Below are 26,757 nucleotides of genomic sequence, written 5' to 3'. Positions count from 1 at the left end.
CGGTATTACAGGTTTCGTAGGAATGGACTCCCTGGATCACTCATACCAGGAATCCTCAGCTTCACCACATGGGCAATAATCCGTCTGTAGAAAGAACATTCGATGAGAGCTTCCACTGTGGGACAGCCACCTTACCTCCAGATCCTCCACCTTAAGGGGGACCTCTGGCCGTCAAGTTCCAAGACCACTTGGGGCAGGAAAGAAGAGGCACGAGGTGGCAAAATGAAAGGATCCCTGGTCTTGGGGTCAATCCTAGCTATTCACTGACTCAGGATTCTCATCAGGAAAGTCAGGACACTGGCTGGAGGAGTCTTGAGGGGCCCCCAACTCTGGTGGTGCTGCTGGGCTTTAATCACCCAGAACCCAGAGGAGGAAATCAGTGCCCACAGCGCTTTATGGATGACAAAGCCCTGTGTAGGATGTCATACAGATGAATGTGGTCATGTCCATTTTGCAGAGGGAAAAACTGAGGTTCAAAGAGATACAGTCATCCTCCATAATCATACTGTAAACAAGAAGCAGTTCTTATTCCAATTCAAGGTTCCTGTGCCCTGGACCACAGCTGCCTGCTTCTTTTCCAGTCCAAGATGACCTTCCTTCCAGGGCCTTCGGAGGGGAGAAAGCACCGTGCCAGGTAACCCTGTGGGAAACCTTGCCTGGGACAAGGGTGGTGTTAATTGCAGGTAGGCCTTGCAAAGGCTCTGCCAGAAATAACTAGGCAGGCAGCCACTCCCCATAGGTCTGGGGTACCGGGGTACTGAGGCCAACTGGATCGAAGGACTTTGATCTGAGCTTGGACTTCTTCCTTACCCTCTATGGGGTAAATACATTGCTTGCCTACACAGGACGTTGCAACATTTAGAAACACTTCTGCACTGGCTGTTGTTGACGTTCATCTCGGCAGGAGGACCTTCTGCAGTTGCTTGGCACCACGAGACACCTTCCAACCTTCTCCTTAACTGATAGAGCAGGGCTGCACGTTGTAGTCTGAAAGCTACCTCCCGACCCATCAAAGCTGCTCTCTCTTCCAGGGCTCATGCCAAAAATGTCTGAGACGGGCGCACTGCCCCAGGTGCCTGGCTGCGTTGAACCCTGTTGCTGCCATGCCCAGGTTCCTTCAATACCTTTGATTGTCTCTATATGGCTATGGCCCAGATTAGTGTTTTGCTGCTAAGGACTCACTCTGAGACTTTGCCCAGAGGAAGAGCCAAAAATGCCTGGGACTTTATGTGATCTCTCCTCAGCTCCTAGGCAATGTCTGACCAGCATGGGAGTTTGTCAAAAATGTAAAAAATCCCTGTTTTTAATGCTTCAAAGATCCCTGTGGGATCAGGCTGAGGCTGGGACTTCCTCTGAAATCATGCCATTGCTTTGCTTCTTCCCCTCAACCCCTTACAAGTTTCTCCTGGGTGCTCTCGAGCCCTTGGCTGAAGTTTGCTCCTAGGAGAACACACCTGAGATGTTGACTCTGTGGGGGCTCTTGCTGAAGGACTGGGAGTGGGGATGATACTGAAGGACAGGGAAGCCTAGCAGAGGGAAAAGGGCAGAGAGCCCCTTCCTGTGGGTCTGGACCAAGTGGAAGATGGATTGGGGACGTTCAAATAAGCCTGGATCTCCTCTTTAGCTTTCATGAGGGAACACACATGTGCCCACACCTGCCCTTGTGGCCCTCGAGGTTATTACCCCGGCACTAACTGTCCTTCTTACATTGGTGAAGCGGATAGAGTCTCCTGCCCTTGCCAGACACTCCTGGGCATTTCCCAGGCTCTGCCTCAACTGGACAAGGCAGAGATGCAGGTTACAGGAGGTCCTGGTCCCCTCATGCTGCAAAACCCCAGCCCTGGGTCTGTGCTTTAGCAAAGAATTCAACCCTTTCCACATCTCAGACCCCAAACGGAGGTCCGCACACCTCCTGAAAGAGCAACCGATTCCTTTAGGGTCCCCGCAAGCAGTGCTGGTGGCTGGTGGCATGTGGCACTGACTGACAGATTGTCTAAATGACTGACTGGGTCACCAACTGACTAACCCCCAACTGAAGTAGACACCTAGATCCAGCGGGAACTACTTTTTCTGGGCAGGACCTTCTCTTTGGAATATGAGATGTCTATAGAATTCCCCAGCGATGCAACAGAGGCCAGGGCGGTGTCTCTTCTCCCTGGGCACTGCCCATCATATGGCATCATTGGTGAGGAATCTGCAGTCGGATTTTTGCCCATGTGGTGAAGCTGAGGATCACTGGTATGAGTGATCCAGGGAGTCCATTGTCACATCTCCTAATTTTTCTTCAGTTGTCAAATCTCTCTCTGCCCCACTTTTACAAGGATACTTGGGATGACATTTAGGTTCATTCAGATTATACAGGATAATCTTCCCATATCAATAATCAATATCCTTAATTTGACCACATCTGCAAAGTTCCTTTTGCCATATAAGGGAGCATTCACAGCTTCCATGGATTAGGATGTGAGCGTCTGTGGGAGCCATTATTCAGCCCATTAGTCATTTCCATTTTGTTTTCTATGAGATGCCTCTCCAGGAGTGTTCCATTCTTTTGCTCCAGTTTTGGGCTTTTCTTTGCCATGATCCTGGCAATTATTATCTTGGCTCCTTTCCTATATTATTCCTGGATTTCATCCCTCTCTCTCTCTCTCTTTGTTGTTACATCCTGCATTTTATTGGAGCACATTCTCCAGTAGATTCCTGAGGAATGGTACCTAGGAAGAAAATATTTTGAGACATTGCAGTTTGGGAAACATCTGTATTTTACCTTCACACTTGGTTGATATTTTGCCTTAGAATAAGGTTATAAATAATTTCACTCAAAATGTTGAGAATTTTGCTTTTGTTCTGATTTCCGGTGTTCCTACTGAGAAGTCAAATGCCATCCTGCTTCCCCATCCTTTGAATGCGATGTGACTCTCTTTCTCACCCATCCCATAGCTTATAGAATCTTCTCTTTATCCTTGATGTTCTGTTTCACAATGATTAGCCTTAATGTAGGTGGTTTTTGTTTTGTTTTATGTTTGTGAACTGGGTACTCAGTAAGCATTTCAATTCTTGGATGTTTTATAATTTCTTTTTTTTAAAATAATTTCTTTAATAATTTTACCACCACCATTTTTGTGATTCCTTTTCAGAAAGTTTCATTAGCCAGATTTGATCTTAGTGATTGATTGTCTAAATTTCTTATTTTTCCATCTTATTTCCATCTCTCTAACTTGTAATTCTAGTCTCTGAATGGTTTCCTCATATTTATTTTCCCCCACTCTTTTTAGAATTTTTAACCTCATCTGTCATTATTCTCATTCTTCGATTGTCCTTTTTAAAAACTATCATTCATGTTGCAGCAGTATCTCTTCTCCTCTGTTCCTTGCAGAACCTCTGGTTCCTCTGGTCCTTTTTTTTTTTTTTTTCTGTACGCGGGCCTCTCACTGTTGTGGCCTCTCCCGTTGCAGAGCACCGCAGGCTCCGGACGCACAGGCTCCGGACGCACAGGCTCAGCGGCCATGGCACACGGGCTTAGTTGCTCCACGGCATGTGGGATCGTCCCGGACCGGGGCACGAACCCGTGTCCCCTGCATCGGCAGGCGGACTCTCAACCACTGCGCCAACAGGGAAGCCCCATTTATTATTTTTAAAAACCACATGTGCATTTGATAAACTAAAAAATGCACTAACACCTTCTCAATAGAGAATCTCAAAGGCTTTTCCATTAAGATTAAGGAGAAGGTGAGGATGTCCACTAACTTCATTACTATTTCCTATTGTATTGGAAGAAATAGCCAATGTATTGCACAGGATTTTAAAAATTAGAAATAAAATGATCATTGTAGATAACATGATCGTGTATCTATAAAAGCCGAGAGATTCCATGTTAAATCTAATGTGTATAAATGATAAAATCATTTAATAATATTTTATATTAGCATCAAAAATCATTGATATTCTTACACATAAACAAGAAGTTAGAAGACTTAATGTAAGAGAACGTCCCATTTACAATACAACAAAACACTTAAACACTAGAAATAAATGGCATGGGAAATTATCAAAATTTTAAAATATTTCTCAAAGACTCAAAAGTATACTTAAATGGGAAGACATCCCTTGTTGTTGGATGGAGTGATTACGGCATAATAAAAATGTCAAATTTCTTCGTTAATATAATGTCAATAAAGTACCAATAATTTTTGAGGAGTTGATTCTCAACTTCATATAAAAGTAGGAAACCCCTAAAAAAGAAAATCATCAAAAAGACTAGCCTTACCATATGTTAGAAGACACTATAATGCCCCTATAGTTAAAGCACTGTGGTATCGGTATATGAATAGAAAACTACACATTGAAGCTATCCTGTTTCCTGCCTGCCAGACTGGTAAAAATTCAAGAGCTTGACAACAAACTCCATCAACAAGACTATGAAGAAATAATCTTTCTCAGACATAGCTGGTAGGAATCCAAAATACTGCAGTTCCTGGGGATGGGAACTGAGCAAATGTTTAACAAAACTACATGTTTTTATCCTTACAACAGTCTAACTTCTAGGAATCTACCCTGAAAACATATGTCAACCATCACGCTAACATAATTTGTAATGTCATTCGTAATAGCAAAGGATTGCTTATCTGTGCAGGACAAGGAAATGGGATGAGTAAACTGTGATATATCCACACAATAGAATATTTGGGCACTATAGAATGAGGAAGTTCTCTAAGAGCTGAGATGGAGTATTTGTCAGTTATATTGTTTATTGACAGCGATGTATAAAGTAAGATATCCTTCATGTAAGAAACAAATCCAAATAAGAATATATATATATATATATATATATATATATATAAAATGAAAATATAAGAAAGATAAACGAGAAAGGAATAAAATTGTTACCTATAAGGGTTGGGTGGAAGTGGAGTGAAGGATAGGGATGGGAAAAGACTTTTATGACGGTATCTTTTTATGTAATTTTGATTTTCCCTCCAGCTTTATTGACGTATAATTGACATAAAACATTATGTAAGTTTAAGGTGTACAATGGGATAATTTGATACCCTTATATACTGTAAAATGCTTACCACAATAAGGTTAGTTAGCATGTTCTTTATCTCACATAATTACCATTTTATTGTAATTTTACCATTTTATTACAGTGAGAACCTTAAAGCTCTACTTTCATAGCAACTTTCAAGTGTACAATAGTTTTGTTAACTGTAATCACCATGCTGTACATCGATCCCTGAAAATTACTCATCTTTTGGGGGTAACTTGTTCATCTTTTGACGGGAAGTTTGTACTCTTTGACCATCACCCATTTCCCCTACCACTCAGCCTCTGGCAACCACCATTCTAAGCTCTGTTTCTGTGAGTTCGATGTTTTTAGATCCCACGTTTAAGTGAGATATTTGTCTTTCTTTGTCTGACTTATTTTACTTAGCATAATGCCCTCTAGGTCCATCCATGTTGTTACACGTGGCAAAATTTCCTTCTTTCTTTTTTTTGGCTGGACAATATTCCATCATGTATGTGTACCACTTCTTCATCCATTCAGCTGTCAGTGAATATTTAGGTTGTTTTCGTGTCTTGGCTCCTGTGAATGTTGCTGCAATGAGCATGGGAGTACAGATATGTTTTCTAGATAGTGATTTTATCTCCTTTGGATATATACCCAGAAGTGAGATTGCTGGATCATATGGTAGTTCTGTTTTTAATTTTTTGAAGAACCTCCGTATTGTTTTTCATAGTGACCGCACCAATTTACATTGCTGCCAAGAGCGCATGAGGGTTCCCTTTCCTCAACAACACTTGTTATTTCTTGTCTTTTTATGGTGGCCATTCTAACAGATGTGAGGCAACATCTCATTGTGGCTTTGGTTTGCATTTCCATGATGATTAGTGATGTTGAGTTCCTTTTCATGTAGTTGCCATTTGTATGTCTTCTTTGGAAAAAAGACTATTCAAGTCCTCTGTCCATTTTTTAATTGGATGGTTTGTTTTTATTTTTGCTATTGATTATATGAATTCTTTATAGATTTTGGATATTAGCCCCCGTATCAGATATACGATGTGAAAATATTTTCTTTCATCCCATAAGTTACCTTTTCATTTTGTCGATTGTTGATTTTGCTGTGCAGCTTTTTAGTTTGATGTAGTCCCACTTATTGATTTTTGCTTTGGTTGCTCTGATTTCGGTGTTGTATCCAAAAAATCATTGCCAAGACTGATGTCAAGGAGCGTTTTCTCTATGTTTTTTCCTAGTAGCTTAATGATTTCAGGTCTTAAGTGTAAGTCCTAACTCCATTTCAAACTAATTTCTGTGAGTGGTGTAGATAGCGGTTCAATTTCTTTCTTTTGCGTGTGGATATCCAGTTTTCCCAGCGCCATTTATTGAAAAGACCATCCTCTCCCCACTGAGCATTCTTGGCTCCCCTATCAAACATTAATGGACCATATATGTGAGGGTCCATTTCTCGGCTTTCATTCAACTGTGTCAGAGAGGTACTGTCACCCTCCCGATGTCAGTCAGAAGCAAAGCTGACATTCAGACCTGGGTCTCATGAGCCAGGGCTGCTTCTCTAAGCTTCTCCAGGCCCTCTCCCTCCTGGGGCCTAGGTGAGAGGTCAGGCATAGAAGCACTGCCAATGTGGTCCTCTGAGGTTTTGTGCCCAGGAGACAGCGGGAGATGGTGTTGAAGGGCAGAGGTTCTGCTGAGGCAGGCCCCCCTGCCACAGAGGGCAGAGCTCCAGGGGACTTAGGCCACACTGAGGGAGAGTGATGGCAGGTGGGTCAGAGATCTGAGCCTGGCTGTCTTCTTACTTCCTATACTTGCCCTTGTAGCACTGCGGGCTGTGGCAACGCCTAGCATCATTTTTGCGAGTTTGGAGGGTTGGGCATCTTCCAAGTGCCTTTCACCACTGAACACTTCCCAGGCTTCACCTCATCTTCAGAGAGCAGGTCCAGAGCCTGAGACCCTCCTGCTGTCCAGAACCAGAGCCTGCACAGCCTTACCCTGCTCCATGGAAGCCAGCCGCCCCCAGCCCCCAGACTGAGGCCTAAGCATCTCATGAAGGCAGGCCCCATTCCTTTAATCCAGTGCGCCCCCTGCTGGACTGACTGGTGGCTCATCTCCAGTCTGGCTGACGGTTGGTTCCACTATCTGATCAAGCGACCAATAGGATTTACAAAGTTGGCAGCGGCAAAGACCCGGCTAGCCCTTGTCCCCCGCCAGATCGAGAGGGAGCCCCCATCAGCATCCCAAGACCCTCTAGAGGCCCTGCATCTCAGTCTTTGCGCCCTCCTTGCAGATAAAACCCTCTCACAGGTTTAGAACATCTGTAGGATTCCTGCCCTTCATGCAGCCTGCGAGGGTGGCATTTCTTCTTCTCCGAACACTGCGGGTCCTCCTGGCACAGCGGGGGCTGATAGACTTTGGCCCCAGTAGGGTGTTATGGCGGGTGGAGGGCAGGTTTCAGCTTTCTCTTCCTCAAGAGAAACAACACAGACAAGGAAGGAGGTGGATTTGACAAGGGCCCAAGACACTACCTTCCTAGGAGAATGAAAGGAGTCCCCAGAAACCAAAGGAAGGCTGTAGGGGAGCAGTCATGACCATGAGGTGGGCAAGGGGTGGGTGCTAAGGACAGCGTGACAAGGGGCCATGAGACATCGCTGGCTCATGAGGGGATGTGCGGCGTTCCCATTCAGGTGTTCCTGGCCCAGAGAAAGACACAGACACACGGAACAAAATATGACAGAAAGAGGAGAAAATAAAGCATACACATACAAACATTTGACAAACATCGAGAGAGAGAGAGAAGGACAGGCAGACAGAGAAAGAGAGAGAGACAGCAAGATAGTAATGAACCAGAAATGAAAAGAAAGGCAGACTGGGCTTCCCTGGTGGCGCAGTGGTTGAGAGTCTGCCTGCCGATGCAGGGGACACGGGTTCGTGTCGCGGTCCGGGAAGATCCCACATGCCGCGGAGCGGCTGGGCCCGTGAGCCATGGCCGCTGAGCCTGCGCGTCCGGAGCCTGTGCTCCGCAAGGGGAGAGGCCACAACAGTGAGAGGCCCGCGTACCGCAAAAAAAAAAAAAAAAAAAGGCAGACAGATACAGAGGGTAAATGAGATGAAGAGCAAGAGAACAAAGGAGATGTGGAGAATGAGAGGGAGATGAAGTATAAGAGAGAGACAAGGAGGTGGAGAGACACACACACACAAAGAATGTGGCAGACAGAGCTGTGTAGCCAAAGGGTCATTTCAGATGGTCCAGACACACTCCCAGATGAAGTCCTCACAGAGAACTTGGTCCCTATTTGTCAGGGTCTTCTTTCCTGGGATGCCCAATGGAAGGACTGGATTGAGCCCCACCCGTGGAAAGAAAGAGGAGCTCACCCCCAAGCTAGCCAGACGCCCCTCCTTCTCTGCCCTTTCCGAGAGACATGGGACTCCTGGTAGGTGACTTTAGTTCAAGCACCCTCTTTCAGCCAGGCCAACACTTTCTTAATATTGCACTACATTCTGAGACTCTCCCTCCTAAAGCCTCGGTCCTTCCCTCTTCCGTCACTAGGAGTCAGCCCTGCATCTGGGCTGATGGCCATCCTCATCTCCTTGTCACCCATTTACCTCTCACAGGCCTTTTCCCGGATACACTCTTGGTGATCTAATCTTATTCTGACATCTGCCTTCCAGAGGACCCAAGCTCACCCACTCACCTATTTGTTTTGGTTTGAGTTGTTCAGGCAATGAAGGGAAAGGAAGCAGAGAGGCAGAAGAAGATTAGGAAAAGAAAGAACATGTTTTTGTTTTTGTTTTTGTTTTACAGATATTACTATCAAATGAAGAGGGTAATTGGAGTCCATTAGAAACCATTAAAAAGAGGGAGGTCCCCATTTAATTTATTTATTTATTTTTCCCGTTCTATTTAAATGACAATATTCATCATACACCAAAAATTTTATCACTTGCCTGATGAAAAATATATGTCAACTTAAAACATTCTAGGAAATCAGCAGTTCTTCAAAAATGTAAGATGCATGTGTCAAAGAAAAATACATTTTTTTGAAGACCACTCTCCAAGACCTGAAATTCCTGTGTGATCCCGAATCAAGACGGAATCACAGAGCAGAAAGTGAGGAAATGCATGACTAGATAACACTTCATTATTAGGTAAAGGGTCTTAAACCCCAAACTAAGATTCAAGGTTGCTAAGCAGGGCCTCAGACAGGACTTCCTTTTCCTGATTTATAATGGCCTAAATTTTAGACCCTAAAGTAGCCTAGAACTAAGGCCATGTCCTGCTCCATTTCCAACCCCAAAGTCCCAAACCTAGTCCTAGATCATACTACTCCCACAAGTGGAAAGGCCAACAGCAGCTGAACCAGAGACAATGTAGCAAAGAGACTTGCCCTTCAGCCTCAGGATAGGACTGTACGTACATCTTTCATAGCATCCAAACACAGAAACCGTGACTCAAAAATGCCCTTGGAATTTAATGAGCAGAGAATCTGAGTGTCAGGAGACATTAAGAACCTATCAGAGGGCTTCCCTGGTGGCGCAGTGGTTGAGAATCTGCCTGCTAATGCAGGGGACACGGGTTCGAGCCCTGGTCTGGGAAGATCCCACATGCCGCGGAGCAACTGGGCCCGTGAGCCACAACTACTGAGCCTGCGCGTCTGGAGCCTGTGCTCCGCAACAGGAGAGGCCGCGATAGTGAGAGGCCCCCGCACCGCGATGAAGAGTGGCCCCCGCTTGCCGCAACTGGAGAAAGCCCTCGCACAGAAACGAAGGCCCAACACACCAGAAATAAATAAATACATTAATAAACTCCTACCCTCAACACCTTAAAAAAAAAAAAAAGACCTATCAGAAAAACAGAAGCGCAGGAACTGGTCAAGACTAAATGTGAAACAGTAGCCCCATTCTTTTTTACAAACCCTAAAGGGTCCCCCACCAAAGGCTGAAGACAGAGAAAGGGGGCGGGGGAGAGGAGAGAGACTCAGGAGTCATAGATTTTCACGCAGTTTTAAATACATAACACTTATTTCTTTGTGTCATTTTCATACGAAGAAGCATTTAACTCTTGATAAAAGGAAGTCTTGGGAATGAGGTAAGCAGGGAAGAACTGGAGCTCAGTTATCCACGTCTGAGACTGGGCTCCCCAGCATTTTCTCAAGCCTGGTGAAGGAGGGGTTTCTACCTGAGGAGAGGAGAGAGAAGCAGATACAGAAAGATGCAAACTGTGGGGGGAACACGGATTGAGTCCCAAGACCACTGTGGTCTGAATCTTGCCAGGTACTCTCCTCCCAAGGGTGCTAAGATGTGCTTCCAAGGAATCAGGGTTCAGGAATTCTAGGTGAGCCATGCTAAAGAATTATAATCTCAGAATCCCTTACCTGACTGTTTAAATGTGAAGAGGAAAGTCCTTCCTTATTATGAGCCATTAGAAAAAACAATGGCCATGGAAAACAGTCATGATAAAAATTCACTAACGGTTGAGCCGCTTATCTTATCCAAACTTCCTCATCAATTCACAGAAGAATGAGGCCCATAACATGAAAAAAATTGTATTTTCTGAGGAAGGAGGTCTGCTGGGCCTCTTTCTTTACTGTCCTTGAGGCAAGGTTCAGGGCCGATGTCAATTTAAAAGCTCTTATCTCAATGATTTCTAAGGGCACTGAGAGTCCTCCAGTCCCTCTGGGACACCTGGTTCTTCTGGAACGTTTCAGGGGCAAAGTGAAGCGGGGTAGATGGGGCTTCTCACCTCAGTCCAAAGTCGGCCACGGCTCCGTACACTGACGTCTGCAGTTGTACACACAACACCTCTCGGACCCACTGCAACCTCTGTCGCGCCGGCACAGAGGTAAGAAGACGAAAGGGCAGGAAATAAAAAAATCTGGGCAATAGCCAGGTTTCCTGATAGCTGGGGGAAAAACGCCACGGGGTGAGGTGGGACTTGTCTCATGGATTCCTCGGAGGAGGAAGTGTCCCCCCTCCCCCCGCCCAACCACACCTAGGACCTCCACGCCCACCACGCACCCTTGCGGAATCCAGGCTGTGCCCTGTGGAGAAAGAGCAAGAGGAAGACCACAGAGGGCGCCGGGATGCTGCTCAGCTTCATGATGCGAGAAAAGCGTGTGGGTGAACGTGGAGGCTACTAGATCTCGGTTGATATCGACGCTGGCAGGCAACCGCCAGCAGGGGGAGCTGTAGTTCCTAGGGCCCAGGGTCAAAAGCGCCTGAATTTGACCAGGAGATATCAGCTCTCTCACCCCTGAAAAAGGCACTGTAATGACCTCTGGGGCGTAACTTCTGAAAGTCCACAAGTCCTCACTCTTCTTCAGGGAGTGGCAGGGCTGGCCTGGCCCTTACTAATTCTTGCTTTATGCAGTGGATTCGGAAGCAATAGGAGGGAATTGTCTTTGCCAGAGTATTTATCAGGTCTGACAAACTCCCCCCTTCTCACTTTGTATCCAGGACAATTTAACCCCAACCCTCCCAACAGATTTCAGAAATGCGTACATTTGAAGAGTTTACTTTGAACAAATTAACTTTTGGAACCCACCCAGGTACAAAGACAAGGCCAGATAGTAAGCTATTAGCAAAATAATATGGAGAATATCGTGCATTGGGCACTGCATAAGTTTAAGTGGTCTAATGAATGTTTTCTACTTTAATGCCTGCCTTTATGTCTCCATTACTTTGTATAAACTTTGTTTGTTACTGAGGTCAAAAGTCTAACTTGAGGTCATTTTGGAATGTGAACCCCAAGCCAAATAACCCTTCTAACTCTTTCTGCACTCCTGTAAAAGTGTGTGTTGCTCCCACTTGCTTGGTGGCAAAGAGAGTATCTATCTTAAGCAATGGTGAGAAACAGATCTATGGATGCACATAGGGGAGCTGGTACCCGGGGGGAGGCAGAGAGAGGCTGAGGAAAAAGATGACTCCCTAGCATAGCAACTCTGTCCACCAACTTCTCACCTGCCTTTCTCTCTCTCTCTCTTTCTCGCTCTCTCTTTCTTTCCTTCTTTAAAGAAGATTTTATTAGAGATATTTGCTGCAATTTTAGGCATTTTACAATAAGAACAATAGATCTCATTCAATGGGTTTTCCACAGCACTGCACATGCCCTTTTAAAAAATTTAGAGTTGAGCTCCAAATGAAAGCTCTTTTTTTATTGAGGTAAATTTGTTATATAGCAAACTTTTGGGCATTATATAAATTATAATTTGATATTTGTATACACCACAAAGGGATCACCAGCATAAGTCTAGTTACCATTCATCACTATACAATTGATCCCCTTCACCCATTTCACCCTCCCCGCAACCAGCTTCCCCTCTGGTAACCACTGATCTGTTCTCTCCATCTATGTGTTTGTTCTTGTTTTGTTTGTTTGTTCATTTGTTTTATTATTTAGAGTCCACATATTAGTGAAATCATATGGTATTTGTCATTCTCCGTCTGATTTATTTCACTTAACGTAATACACTCTAGTTCCATCCATGTTGTCACAAATGCAAGATTTCATTCTCCCACTTCCTTATCAAGGATTATATCTCCCCAGGAGATATAAGCTGCCAATATATCTCAAGCTCCCCCGGCCCCCAGCTCTACGTTTCAGGACCTAAATTCCAGCTGAGTGTGGCCAAGAGATAGGGGGCTCCATTCTTCCACCCCAACCCCACTTGTAGGGTTGAGGCTCTACCCCACAGACTGAAGGTCAAGAATGCTGAGGCCACAGCAGCCCTTGGAATGGCTCATTCGTCGGGTGGAGTTTTCATGCCAGGAAATGAATGTCTATAAGACCAGAGGCTACTGCCTATGCACAGAACCCTGTCTGTAAAACAGGGGTGTCACCTCCAGAGAAGTGAACCACTATCTCCATCACAGCTCCATAGACATAGCTCAGAGATTTTGCCCAGGTTAAGAGGCAGTCTTCAACAACAGAAAGCTCTAAAGCTCTAAAGTTCTAAAGCTCTCCCCAAAGGAACCCACTTTTTTGGGAACAGAGTGGGAAAGTTCAAGCTGGAAGATACTCTTAAAAACAATGGAGAGGGGCTTCCCTGGTGGCGCAGTGGTTAAGGGTCCGCCTGCCAATGCAGGGGACATGGGTTTGAGCCCTGGTCCAGGAAGATCCACATGCCATGGAGCAACTAAGCCAGTGGCCACAACTACTGAGCCTGTGCTCTAGAGCCCGCGAGCCACAACTATTGAAGCCCACGGGCCTAGAGCCCGTGCTCCGCAACAAGAGAAGCCACCGCAATTCGAAGTTCACACACCGCAACGAAATGTAGCCCCCGCTCGTAACTAGAGAAAGCCTGCATGCAGCAACGGAGACCCAACACAACCAAAAATAAACAAATTAAATAAATAAATTTATTAAAAAAATTAAAAAAACAGTGGAGATTTTGGTGGTAAGCAATTAGGAGGAAGCTGCTGCTCCATGAGAGCAAAAAACTCAACTACAGGCTAACTAGTTTACCTTAAGTCAGATTTGAAGCAGTTGAGCTGTTCCCAATGAACCACAAGTTTTCTGGCTGCAATGCCTGTTCTGGGAACTTCAGCGAGCATCTCTTGATGATTTCACTAATGTCATGCAGCCCCAGAAGTTCTCACCTTTCCCATGATCCTTGTTCTCTCCTCACCATGACGTGCAGAGTGTCATGAGGCAGTAGGTGGTTTAGAGAATATTGGAGACCTGTTCCATCCAATCCCCTTTCCTTTTAACAGCTGGTTAAACTACAGGCCAGAAGCTGGGACCAGAGCACAGAACGAAGAGGAGGCTGCAGAGCAGAGGCTCCCATGCTCACAGTGAGAATGAGAATGCTTTAGACAACTTTCATGTCTTGACTTCTAAGGTACACACACCCTTCCTATAATGAGGGAGTATCGGACAAGGTCAGTCTTGGGAGTGGGGGGCTGAGGCCACATTCCCCATGGAAGCTAGAAAGTCCAGATGCCTGTTCCCTCTTCCTTCTTTTCAGCCACCACATATGCAGGAGTTCTTGTTTTAAGAACCCAAGCACAGGGCTTCCCTGGTGGCGCAGTGGTTGAGAGTCCGCCTGCCGATGCAGGGGACGCGGGTTCGTGCCCCGGTCCGGGAAGATCCCATATGCCACGGAGTGGCTGGGCCCGTGAGCCATGGCCGCTGAGCCTGCGCGTCCGGAGCCTGTGCTCCACAACGGGAGAGGCCACAACAGTGAGAGGCCCGCGTACCGCAAAAAAAAAAAAAAAAAAAAAAAAAAAGAACCCAAGCACAAAACGCCATCGTGGATGTGAGGACTAGTGATTGTTAGAAGCAGACACAGAGAAAGGAAGAAGCGAGGATTTCTCCTGGCAGCCAATGGCTGCAGCATCTTACTTCCAGGGAGAGAAGCGCGACGGATGTCCAAGGCTTTGGCAGTGTTGGCTGGACAAGATGTGACATCATCCTGACCGGAGGCAGCGGTGGGGTGCTCTAGCGTGATTCAGGAGGAAACAACTCTGGGACAAGTATTATTGAAGAATTAGTGCCTTAGTATCTAAAAACATTCAGCTGCAGACTAGGGAAGACCAAGGACCATCTAATGTGGAAAAGCTGGGAAGATAACCTGGGATTAAAATAGGGGCAGAAAAATGATTCAGGTCCATTAAAAGTGACCTTGTGAAAGAAATTACTGCTCATAGAGAAACTGATAGAAGAGGTGTCTTGCTGTCTGGTCCGATAAGAGAAGGCACTTTCCCAGGGACATTTCCATGGTGACTAGGGAGTGTGGCCTTCTGTTTCAGAGGTGGCAACATTTGTGCTGTTCTCCTTGTAACTGCCAATGTGAAAAGTCTCTGGAGTTTCATGGAGGGTATTTGACGTTTGTTGACTGCCCACTACATTTTGGTACCTCCCTTTTGAGTTCATATTTGACTCTTGATGGACATTCTGGCTTCCCATTGCAAAGGGTCACTTTCCTTCACTCTGATACCTCGGGCTGCGCTAAGATGCTTGGCAAATGTGATGCTCCCACCTGACACTTAGATCTCCACTGAGTGACCCGAAGCAGCAAGGACCAAGGGGCAGCCTTTCCCAGGGCAATGCAGTATTGTCATGCACAGCAGCACCCAACCAGGGGCATTGGTGGCTGCGGTGAGTGTCCAGGACCACAGCAGAGGTGTCCACATCACACAGTTGTTGAGCTGTTGTTGGCTGTGATCACGCTGCCTCGACACTCATTCTCACAATGCCCTGAGCCTGAATCCTGATAATTCCATGAGCCACGTTTTGCAGATTGCATTCTCAGGGGAGCAGGAGCTGAGACAGAGTTAGGAGCACAAGTTTCATGGCAAAGTAACACCTGTGAAAGGGAAGGAGTGGAAGCAGGACTAGGTACCAGGAACATCACTGTGCTGACCTGACCTCATCCCTGCCAGCCCACTGGGGAAGCTTTGGAGCAAGGATTTTCCATTAGAGAGGTCCTACCTTAGGCAGAAAAGGAGAGACCCTTGAACCACAGCCTTACTCTGTCCCTGGCCAGAGGTCCCCTGGGTATCGTGTGACCTCAGCTCAATTACCAGGTTGTGGCTGAGAAGCACTTGCTGTCTGTGATCAGCTAACACACTCCTCGAAGCTGGGTGGCGAGTTGCTTCCTGAAGGGGGTCTGAGCTGCACATCTCCTTCTGCTGCGGGAATTCACATCTCCGTATGCATTTGGGAACAGCTCTGGTGGGCTTTCTTCCTGCAGGAAACCATAGAGGATGAAGGTCAGTGAAGCAAACTACAGCCCCAGCCCCTGTGATTGGTGCCAGGGCTGCAACTGCTCATCAACATCACCCCTCTTCTCATCACCCCATTCTAGTCTCCTTGACCTCAGCTACCATCAACGCGACTCTCCGTGGCTTACCTGGTGGTGTGACCCAAACCCTCTTTCCTGAGCATCACCACACCCTTCTCAGGCCACAGTGGTGGCACTTGTCCATTCACGGTCACACAGGGAAGGTACTACCAAGATACTGTGCTTTTCCTCTGTGCATCTTCACTGCTCTCTTCCAGTTCTGCCTGGCCTATCCTCTCTGAGATGTAGTTCAAGTTTAGAAAAATTCTGTCTGATTGGTTTGGCAGAGCAGCTACTTAAAGGGTCTGTATTCTAAATATCATGAACTTTGTTTGCAGCCCCAATTAGTAAAACTGAAACATTGTTCACCATGAGCCTTGAAAATAACAGCTTGATTGTATTTCAGGAAAGATAGAAACTCACCCAAACAGCAAGCACGTGGGTGTCGCCCAGCTGCCTCATCCCTCTCGCAGACTCCTCGTCCTCAGGACCATGGGACCAGGAGAGCAGCCAAAAGGGTGAGAAAAGAAGCGAGTCTGCAAAGTAGTCTCAGGATCATTTTTTTTCTCATACCATAGTGCTTTCCACCATTATACTTAATTATATTTATTTCTGCTTCCTTCCATTTTATATTTTCTTCCTTTTTAAATCTAGGTTAAGTAGCTCGTGGTTTCACTATTTTGTAATTTTTTTAAATAGGATTTTGATTTATTAATTAGATTTACTGTTTTCCTATTCTTGACTTTAGAAATTTAATGATTTTATCTTTATCATTATTTTCCTTTAGTTGTCCTTTGTTTTACTCTGTCCTTTTTTAGTTCTTTACGTTAAATTCCAGATTTTTCAATAGTTCATTTTTATTATTCATATATATAAATGTTATATATATGAAATCTTGCCATTTGTGACAACATGGATGAATCTTGAGGACACTATGCTAGGTGAAATAAGTCAGAGAAAGACAAATACTATATAAACTCCCACGTTTATAGCAACATTTGTCACAATAGCCAAGGAATGGAAACAACCTGAGTGCCCATAACAGATGAATGGATAAAGAAGATGTGGTATATGTAAATACATGTATACAATGGCATATTATTCAGCCATGAAAAAGAAGGAAAGCCTGCCATTTACAACAACATGGATAGACCCTGAACACATTATGCTAAGTGAGAAAAGTCAGACAGAGAAAGATGAATATTGTATGAAATCATTTATATATGGAATCTAAAAAAGCCAAACTCATATAAACAGAGCAAATTGGTGGTTACTAAGGTACAGGGGGGATAAGAGAGATGTTATTTAAGGGTAAAAACTTGTAAAGAGTAGTAAATAAGTCCTAAAGACCTAACACACAGTAGAGTGAATATATACAAAAATATTGTATTATAATCATCAAACTTGCTAAGAGACTCGAACGTAATTATTCCATCCACTAAAAAAATAAGATAATTATGTAATATGATGGAGGTGCTAATTATCACTACAATGGCAATCATATTTCAATATATGTGTAACAAATTAACATGTGGCACACCTTAAATTTACACAGTGTTATATGTCAAATATATTTCAATTTTGCTAATCAAAACTACAGTGAAGTACCACCTCACACCAGTCACAATGGCCAAGATTAAAAATTCTACAAATAATAAATGTTGGAGAGGGTGTGGAGAAGAGGGAACCCTCTTACACTGTTGGTGGGAATGTAAATTGGTACAGCCACCATGGAAAACAGTATGGAAGTTCCTCAAAAAACCATAAATGGAGTTGCCATATGATCCAGCAATCCCACTCCTGGCATGTACCCAGACGAAACTATAATTCAAAGATACGTGAACCCCTATGTTCATAGCAGCACTATTTACAATAGCCAAGGCAATAGAAACAACCTAAATGTCCATTGACAGGTGAATGGATAAAAGAAGATGTGGTATATATATGTACAATGGAATATTACTCAGCCATAAAAAAGGATGAAATTTGCAGCAACATGGATGGAGATTATCATACTAAGTGAGCTAAGTCAGAAAGAGAAAGACAAATACCGTATGCTATCACTTGTATGTGGAATCTAAAATATGATACTAATTAACATACCTATGAAACAGAAACAGACTCACAGACATAGAGAACAGACTTGTGGTTGCCAAGGGGGAGGGCAGTGGGGGTGGAATGAATTGGGAGTTTGGGATTAGCAGATGCAAACTATTATATATAGGATGGATAAACAACAAGGTCTTATTTTATAGCACAGGGAACTATATTCAATACCCTGTGATAAACCATAATGGAAAAGAATATGAAAAAGAATATATATAGCTGAGTATAACTGAGTCACTTTGCTGTATAGCAGAAATTAACACACCATTGTAAATCATCTATACTTCAATACGTTTTATTTTTATTTATTTTATTTATTTTATTTTTATTTTTTTGCGGTACGGGGGCCTCTCACTATTGTGGCCCCTCCTGTTGCGGAACACAGGCTCTAGACGCACAGGCCCAGCGGCCATGGCTCACGGGCCCAGCCGCTCCGCGGCATGTGGGATCCTCCCGGACCGGGGCACGAACCCGTGTCCCCTGCATCGGCAGGCGGACTCTCAACCACTGCGCCACCAGGGAAGCCCTAAGTTTTTAAATAAATAAAATAAATTTAAAAGGAAGAGCTGTGACAAAGCAATTAAACTTATCAAAACAGCTAAATAAAAAAGGCAACAAGTGCATGAAAAGGCAGTTCACAGAGGGAAAAAAAAAGTGTTAACGCCTGAATCGATATGAAAGATGTACCATCTCATTGATCATAAAACACCACTTCAAAAAGCATTTTGTTTCCACTGCATTTTACTGAAACATATTTAGTTCGCTAAAAACTTTGGATAATTCTTTCCCTTCTCTGGGCTTCAGTTCTATCAACTGTAAAATGAGGGAGCTGGAGAGATTGTCGCCAAGGGCTCCATCAGTTCCTTCCACAATGAAAGAGGCTGAAAGATTCTATCAGAGCCATTTTTCTGAATATTGTGAGATAAAAGTAGAAAACACAGGGAGTTGAGACCATTGAAAAGGAAGAATAAGTGGGTGAAGACCCCATTGAGAATAACTGCCTTGACATTGAGAATAACTGCCTTGACACTGAGAAAAGCTGACTTGATGGATTTGTAGAGGATCATCTCGGCCAAATTGCTTCCATATGAACCAACTTCCCCATTAACTGTACTTTTCCATCAACGTATTTCCTTGTACTGTTCCATCACTCAAGAATATCGATCTCATCTTAGGGACCACCCTTCAAGATCCAAATCGTGTGAAACCATCAACGTGACCTTATTAAGAAGTTAGCTCTACATCTTGGTTTTGGACACGGCATGGCCGGGGGGAGCACTCTGTGACTTTGGGAAGCCCTTCATCATCCTCTCTGGGCCTCAGGTTTTTCATGTTCAATGTAAAGAAGCGGTTCATGATAATCTCAGAGTGTACTGTCTGTTCTAACTAGATGGAAGGCTGTGTGATCAAGGAATTGCCAAGAGCTGATAACCAGTGGGTGCATGTTTTTGCCTCCGAGGACTGGCACCCCTGAGAAGGATGACACATATGCCCAGTGGGAAGAGAGTGTCATGTCCTTGCTCCTGTTCTAGATAGGGCATAAGAAGTACTTAGAGTTCTCTGTAAACTTTGCAGTGACTGCTCAGTTGTTCTGCCCCCGGGACTGAGCATGAAACCTCAGAGACGGGCAGAGGGCTCCCAGCCTCAGGGGGGCGCTCAAGTTTGGCGGATGCTGGATCCAGTGGGTGGAAGTAGGGAGCAGGAATATGAATCCTTCCACTGGCACTGAACGTTTGATGTCTGTTCTTCTCACCAAGCCACTGTGAGTAGCTCAAAGGGCTTTTTGTGTGTGTGTGACCTTAATAGTGCCTGGAAGTAACAAATCAACTTTCTTACCCTCCCCCTGACTTCCTCCCCAGAGTTACTCACATGGTCAGATATGCCTGTATTAGGTTCTAGGTCGTTTGTGGAGTTTTAGTGCAAAGAGTTCGAAAACCTCCATGTGCTCTGGCCTTCTCTTTTACAGATGGTGTCAGTGAGGTTCAGAGAGTGTGTGGAACTTTTCTGAGTCTAAGTGGATCAGAGCAGAGGTCTGGGTGACAACACAGTATTGCCTGCTTCTGAAATCCGGAAGGGAGTCAGAGAACAGGGGGTACCTGGACGGAATGTGAGGCTGGATGTCTGAATGGGGATGAAAAGACTCTCTTCCCTGCCCAGGTACAGGCTCCCAGATGAGCAGAACCTGGCCCAAATGAGGACATGGGACCAATGGATACCTGGTCCAAAGTCATGTCTCCCAAAATGGGCCCCTTATCATGCCATGAACCCCTTATTTCTTTGAATTAATAACTCCCCTTCACACTATAAATGATTAAAAATACTAGTGGGCTCCAGCTGCCAGGAGACAAATGTTTAGGCATCAGCTGGAATCAGAGAAATTTACATTTGTAACAATTTAATCAAAATAGCCAGTTCCATGGGAAGGTAGAATGAACACTGGTCTAGGAAACAGGGAACCAGATCTTGGTGGCCCTGATTTGCTGACTGAAATTGTGAAAGGCATTTCTTCCTAAATTTCTCCCCATAAAATTGATATAAAACAATGATGAAAAATCTGAAAGTGAAATTAAGAAAACACTCCCATTTACCACTGCAACAAAAAGAGTAAAATATCTAGGAATAAACCTACCTAAGCAGAAAAAAGACCTGCATGCAGAAAATTATAAGACACTGATGAAAGAAATTAAAGATGATACAAATTGATGGAGAGATATATCATGTTCTTGGATTGGAAGAATCAACATTGTGAAAATGACTCTACTACCCAAAGCAATCTACAGATGCAGTGCAATCACTATCAAACTACCACTGGCATTTTTCACAGAACTAGAACAAAAAGTTTCACAATTTGTATGGAAACACAAAAGACCCCGAATAGCCAAAGCAATCTTGAGAAAGAAAAACGGAGCTGGAGGAATCAGGCTCCCTGACTTCAGACTATACTACAAAGCTACAGTAATCAAGGCAGTATGGTACTGGCACAAAAACAGAAATATAGATCAATGGAACAGGATAGAAAGCCCAGAGATAAACCCATGCACATATGGTCACTTTATCTTTGATAAAGGAGGCAAGAATATACAGTGGAGAAAAGACAGTCTCTTCAATAAGTGGTGCTGGGAAAACTGGACAGCTACATGTAAAAGAATGAAATTAGAATACTCCCTAACACCATACACAAAAATAAACTCAAAATGGATTGAAGACCTAAATGTAACGCCAGACACCATCAAACTCTTAGAGGAAAACATAGGCAGAACACTCCATGACATAAATCACAGCAAGATCCTTTTTGACCCACCTCCTAGAGAAATGGAAATAAAAACAAAAATAAACAAATGGGACCTTATGAAACTTAAAAGCTTTTGCACAGCAAAGGAAACCATAAACAAGACCAAAAGACATCCCTCAGAATGGGAGAAAACATTTGCAAATGAAGCAACTGACAAAGGATTAATCTCCAAAACATACAAGCAACTCATTCAGCTCAATATCAAAAAAACAAACAGCCCAATCCAAAAATGGGCAGAAGACCTAAATAGACATTTCTCCAAAGAAGATATACAGATTGCCAACAAACACATGAAAGAATGTTCAACATCATTAATCATTAGAGAAATGCAAATCAAAACTACAATGATATGTCATCTCACACCGGTCAGAATGACCATCATCAAAAAATCTACAAACAATAAATGCTGGAGAGGGTGTGGAGAAAAGGGAACCGTCTTGAACTGTTGGTGGGAATGTAAATTGATACAGCCACTATGGAGAACAGTATGGAGGTTCCTTAAAAAACTACAAATAGAACTACCATACGACCCAGCAATCCCACTACTGGGCATATACCCTGAGAAAACCATAATTCAAAAAGAGTCATGTACCAAAATGTCCATTGCAGCTCTATTTACAATAGCCAGGACATGGAAGCCACCTAAGTGTCCATCGACAGATGAACGGATAAAGAAGATGTGGTACATATATACAATGGAATATTACTCAGCCATAAAAAGGAACGAAACTGAGTTATTTGTAGTGAGGTGGATGACCTAGAGACTGTCATACAGAGTGAAGTAAGTCAGAAAGAGAAAAACAAATACCATATACTAACACATATATATGGAATCTAAAAAAAAGAAAAAAGAAAAATAATGGTCAGAAGAACCTAGGGGCAAGACAGGAATAAAGATGCAGACCTGCTAGAGAATGGACTTGAGGATACGGGGAGGGGGAAGGGTAAGCTGGGACAAAGTGAGAGAGTGGCATGGACATATATACACTACCAAACGTAAAATAGATAGCTAGTGGGAAGCAGCCGCATAGCACAGGGAGATCAGCTTGGTGCTTTGTGACCACCTAGAGGAGTGGGATAGGGAGGGTGGGAGGGAGGGAGTTGCAAGAGGGAAGAGATATGGGGACATATGTATATGTATAACTGATTCACCTTGTTATAAAGCAGAAACTAACACACCATTGTAAAGCAATTATACCCCAATAAAGATGTTAAAAAAAAAGGGTGGGGGGGAAAGTACATCTACCCACAGACTTTTCTTTGTCCCTAACCCCTTGCTTGGATTGTTTTGTAAATCCGGTGCCAAAATCACCAAGGGAGGGTGTGCAGGGACAAAAGTATTTTATCCTTGAAAGTTGCTATGAAAGTAGAGCTTTAATATTTTCATCATAACAACAGCAAAAACAAAATGGTAATTACATGACGTGAAGGATTTAACTATTCTTATTGTGGTAAACATTTTGCAGAGTATACATGTATCAAATCACCACATTGTACACCTCAAACATTCATGTCATATGTCAATTTTTATCTCATTAAAGGCGGGGGGAGGGGGGCTTCCGTTGTGGTGCCGTGGTTAAGAATCCGGCTGCCAATGCAGGGGACACGCGTTCAAGCCCTGGTCTAGGAAGATCCCACGTGCCACGGAGCGACTAAGCCCGTGCGCCACAACTACTGAGCCTGTGTTCTAGACCCTGCGAGCCACAACTACTGAAGTCCGCACGCCACCACTACTGAGCCCACGCACAGCAACTACTGAAGCCCACACGCCTAGAGCCCATGCTCTGCAACAAGAGAAGCCACCACAATGAGAAGCCCACGCACCGCAACGAAGAGCAGCCCCCGTTCGCCACAACTACAGGAAGGCTGTGCACAGCAAGGAAGACCCAACGCAGCCCAAAATAAATAAATAAATAAATTTATTTTAAAATAATAATAAATAAATAAAGCTGGGGGAAAAGAGACAAAATCGAAGGGGTAAATACTGCTATCTTCACCATACAGAATCTCCACATTCGGGAGCATGTTAATTATTTATTCAAGACTTTTTTATGTGCTACATGAACACTTGTTTACATTTCTTTTTTAAAGTTCTGCCTGTCTCTTATTAAGTTTATTTGTTGAGCGGTTTAATTGTGTTGATATTATAAGTGGGAATTTTTTTCCATTCCATTTTCTGATTATTGCTAGTTTATAATAAAAATAGGATTTATGGGAATTCCCTGGCAGTCCAGTGGTTAGGACTCAGCGCTTTCACTGCCGTGGGCTGGGGTTCAATCCCTGGTTGGGGAGCTAAGATCTTATAAACCACATGGTGCAGCCAAAAAAATTAAAAATAAAAATAGGATTTAGCTTAATTTTTAAATAGGATTTATCATCACATACTCACTGTGTGTCTTTGGGTGATTAAGTGAAGCTTTCATGGCTTCAAACTCTTAACAAAATTAAAGATGTGTGTACTACCCATCTGAGAGAGCTCTAATGAAAAATAAATAAGACAATACAGATAACATTTAGTACAGGATCTGGAACAGAGAAAACAGTAAAACACAGAAACTGTCCTTACCACCAATGGTGTATTACGTGTTTGTCAGGCCAGAAGTTTAGCCACTGCTCTCACCTGTGCTCCAAGATGCGCAGTCCAGCCCATCCCCTGGAGAATGAGAGGAAAACCCTGGCTTGTAGGCCCCTGGGAGGGACCAAGGGGCAGCGGGCTCTCTGTTCTCTCACCCCCAACAAAGCCTCTGCTCCCCACCTCCCCTCTAGCAGGAGCCCAACACACACACAGAAAGAAGAGGTGTTTCAGGGCCATAATGTCAGGGCTGAACTGACATTCATTATTATATTTCCAGAATAATTTCATTCAACCCCCCTCAGAATGAGTAGACAACTGAGGCTCAGAGATTTGTCTGAGGTCATCCAACAATTGGGGAGGAGGCTGGGGCTAGAACTCAGGTCTCCTGACGCCCAAACCTGTGCTCTGCCCACTTCACCCCAAATGCTCCTCCCCCTGTGGCTTTGACCTTCCCTGAGAACGTCATTGCCCAAGGACAGTGGGGCAGGTGAGCCAACAGCAGAGCCACGAGGTCATCCAAGTCTGCCCAACATACGCCCTTCTGCTGTCTTCACTCCTCGAGTCTGCTCTACCCCAACTTGTACATCTCCAGAGGACATTATTCAGCAATCACAAGAAAGGATCAGGGACTCAGTGTGTCTTGCATCCTCATTCACATCTTAAAATAGAAAGCTGGGAGAGGATATTGCTTAACCCAAAGGAATTATGTGTTATTGGAGGCATCTCAGGCATGAATAGGAGAAATGCTTCATGAGCAGGGATTTCCCAGCATGTGTTTCTATGTCTTCTTGGGAGGACATAGATCCCTGGGAAACATGAAAGGAAAAGGAGGGAGCTGTAGATTTAGCCACAAGGGTTGGCTAGTCACACTGACAGGGTTGATCATAGCCAGGTCAGAAGTAGGGGTCAATTGGGAAGGTTTTGGGTTTTATTTCCCCGGTCCAAGGCCAAAGGCAAAATGTCTAGGTTTCCATTTCCTGGTGAAATAGAGGCTGCAGTTCTTGGGTTGATTATTGGATTTCTACAGTGAACCCTAGGAATGGGCCTTTCGTTCCTGCCCCCGCTCTCCTTCACACATCAGTAACATCTACCATGGGTTCCTCTCCACTCGCCACTGGGGACTGGAAGTCCCAACTCCACACCCATCTCCCCAGAGCTTCCAGGAGCCCAGAAGTCATAGGAGCCAGAAACAAATGGAGTAGAAAATGGTCTTTTATTGGAAAGTCCATGAGAGAGGCATCCCAGGTTTGGGCACCCGAATGAAAGGAAGAATGAGTAGTGCTACAGGCACCAGGATCTGCATCCCTGGGGACTTCACAGGTGCAGCAAGAACAGACTCCACCTGGTAGGAGAAAAGAGAATCAGAGATGTGATTCAGCAGGTCAAAGACTCAGAGGCAGTGGGAGGCAGGACCAAGTCCACTTGTCATCTCTCTCAGGACGAGACCCCTCGGTCTCTCCATCACCTCCCCATGTCCTCTCCCCCACCAACCTAGGATCACTCTCCACCTCTCAGCCTTTCTGTGCCTTCACAGGTCACCTCTTCCTCCACCCAGTTCTCACCTCACCGGGGATTCACACAGGCATTCCCGCAATAGCTCACACAGCACTTCTTGGCCCCCAGGCATTGAGCATCTCTGAAACATTTGTTAGGGGGATTTAACATGGGGCACTGGAACAGAGTCCTGGGGCAGGAGCCAGGCTTAGGGATCCATGGGAATCTGACTGGACCTTCTTGACCTTTGACTGGATCTTGACCTTTGACTGGATCTTGGCCTTTGACTGGATCTTGTCCTTTGATCAGAACATTGCCTTTCGTAGTGCCTTGACCTTTAGGACAACAAAGAAATATCCCCACATTTAGAACAGTGTATCTGCTTTAACTATCTAGTCTTTCCTCCAGGTCCAGCCACTGTTCACTGCAGTGTCCCTCAAAATGTGACTTGAGATAGGGGAGGGTCACCAGGGCTAGCTGGGGTCTGTGCTCTTGGAAGGCTGGGACCGGGGTTCCTCGGGTGTCCATTTCTTCCCCTCACCCTCCATTCTGGGTCCTAGGGCCCTCACGAGGATATGCCAGACTGAAGTGTCTTTCAGAGGTGTCACTTTGGCATCTCTGAGGAAACTTAATGGAAGGAAAAGGAGCCGTGAGACACTTACCAGGAGACCTGAGCTCCATCCTGGCTCTGGAGATTGTCTTGACAAATCCTCACCCCTCCCTACATCTCAATGTCCTCCTTTGGAAAATAGGGGTCTTCAAACTACATGATTTTTGAGGCCCTGTTGGTTCTTAACCTTCTCTTAGAGGACCGATGACAGATGATTCTACGGGGCAGACAGGCAGGGGACAGACCCCACACCCAGGGACCAGATTCCTGGGACCCCTCACTTCACTGAACGTTCTGTCCAAGTATCAACACTTGAGGCCAAGGTCATGTAACAACACTCCTTCCACAAACAGCCCTGATATCTCAGTCCTGGGGTGGAAAGCATGTAGAGCCTAGTAGGCAACTTCCTCCTTCTCTGGATACGCTGGAAACCTACTGTCCAGGCTGAAGAGTGGGCTCTAGCCCTGCCTGCTGCTCTGGAAGTACCCCCTGTCAGTACCCAGGCTGCCTCCAACATCCTCTCCTCAACCCAACCCAGCCCCACCCAGGCCACTTCCCTATTCACCTCTTGCGACAGCTGCCTGTGCCACCAGCGTCCCAAGGACAAGAAGTACTACCACCAGGATAAAGACGTTTCTGGACTTCATGTTGTCAAGAAGGTGAATGGCTAAGAGCTGAGGCCAAACCTAGTTTTATGCAGCTCCAGCTTGGCTGGGTGCCAAGGGTGGGTCTGTGGTTTCACAAGGAACAAGGGATGCATTTTCTTAGTTCTACCAGGAAATATCCACCTCCATCCTGGGAAGTACCTTGGGCCCTTCCCCAAGGATTATTTACAGGGAGAAATGGCAGTTACTGTTGCATCATCTCTGACAGCCCCAATAGCTATCT

The 26,757-nt window shown here is 44.7% G+C and overlaps 2 protein-coding genes and 1 long non-coding RNA gene across 4 annotated transcripts in view; 1 reads left to right on the top strand and 2 right to left on the bottom strand.

Moving 5' to 3' along the window:
- The window catches only part of LOC149747501 (uncharacterized), a 48,439-nt gene extending 29,978 nt beyond the window's left edge, over positions 1–18,461 (top strand). For both annotated transcript variants that reach the window (XR_016387930.1, XR_016387929.1), the window contains 2 exons: positions 458–634; positions 13,721–18,461. This is a non-coding gene — a long non-coding RNA (uncharacterized LOC149747501). The remainder of the gene's footprint in view (positions 1–457; positions 635–13,720) is intronic.
- Positions 10,612–11,603, bottom strand: LOC149747502 (WAP four-disulfide core domain protein 15A-like). Its single transcript, XM_089896961.1, has 2 exons — positions 11,027–11,603; positions 10,612–10,910 (listed from the first exon to the last, which is right to left on the bottom strand). Exons 1-2 carry the CDS (start codon positions 11,106–11,108, stop codon positions 10,753–10,755), a joined length of 240 nt encoding a protein of 79 aa, XP_089753087.1. The 5' UTR covers positions 11,109–11,603; the 3' UTR covers positions 10,612–10,752.
- A 6,016-nt stretch (positions 18,462–24,477) lies between the features above and the next one.
- On the bottom strand, positions 24,478–26,589 carry PI3 (peptidase inhibitor 3). The gene is made up of 3 exons (XM_022592975.2): positions 26,435–26,589; positions 25,328–25,594; positions 24,478–25,107 (listed from the first exon to the last, which is right to left on the bottom strand). Exons 1-2 carry the CDS (start codon positions 26,514–26,516, stop codon positions 25,329–25,331), a joined length of 348 nt encoding a protein of 115 aa, XP_022448683.1. The 5' UTR covers positions 26,517–26,589; the 3' UTR covers positions 24,478–25,107; position 25,328.
- Between the last annotated feature and the right edge of the window lie 168 nt (positions 26,590–26,757).

Source organism: Delphinapterus leucas, chromosome 15, assembly GCF_059928025.1.
Source record: "Delphinapterus leucas isolate spDelLeu-1000000601 "Yukka" chromosome 15, BTC_Dleu_Yukka2, whole genome shotgun sequence".
Classification (NCBI taxonomy): Eukaryota; Metazoa; Chordata; class Mammalia; order Artiodactyla; family Monodontidae; genus Delphinapterus; species Delphinapterus leucas.
This window is presented reverse-complemented; position numbering and strand designations above follow the sequence as displayed.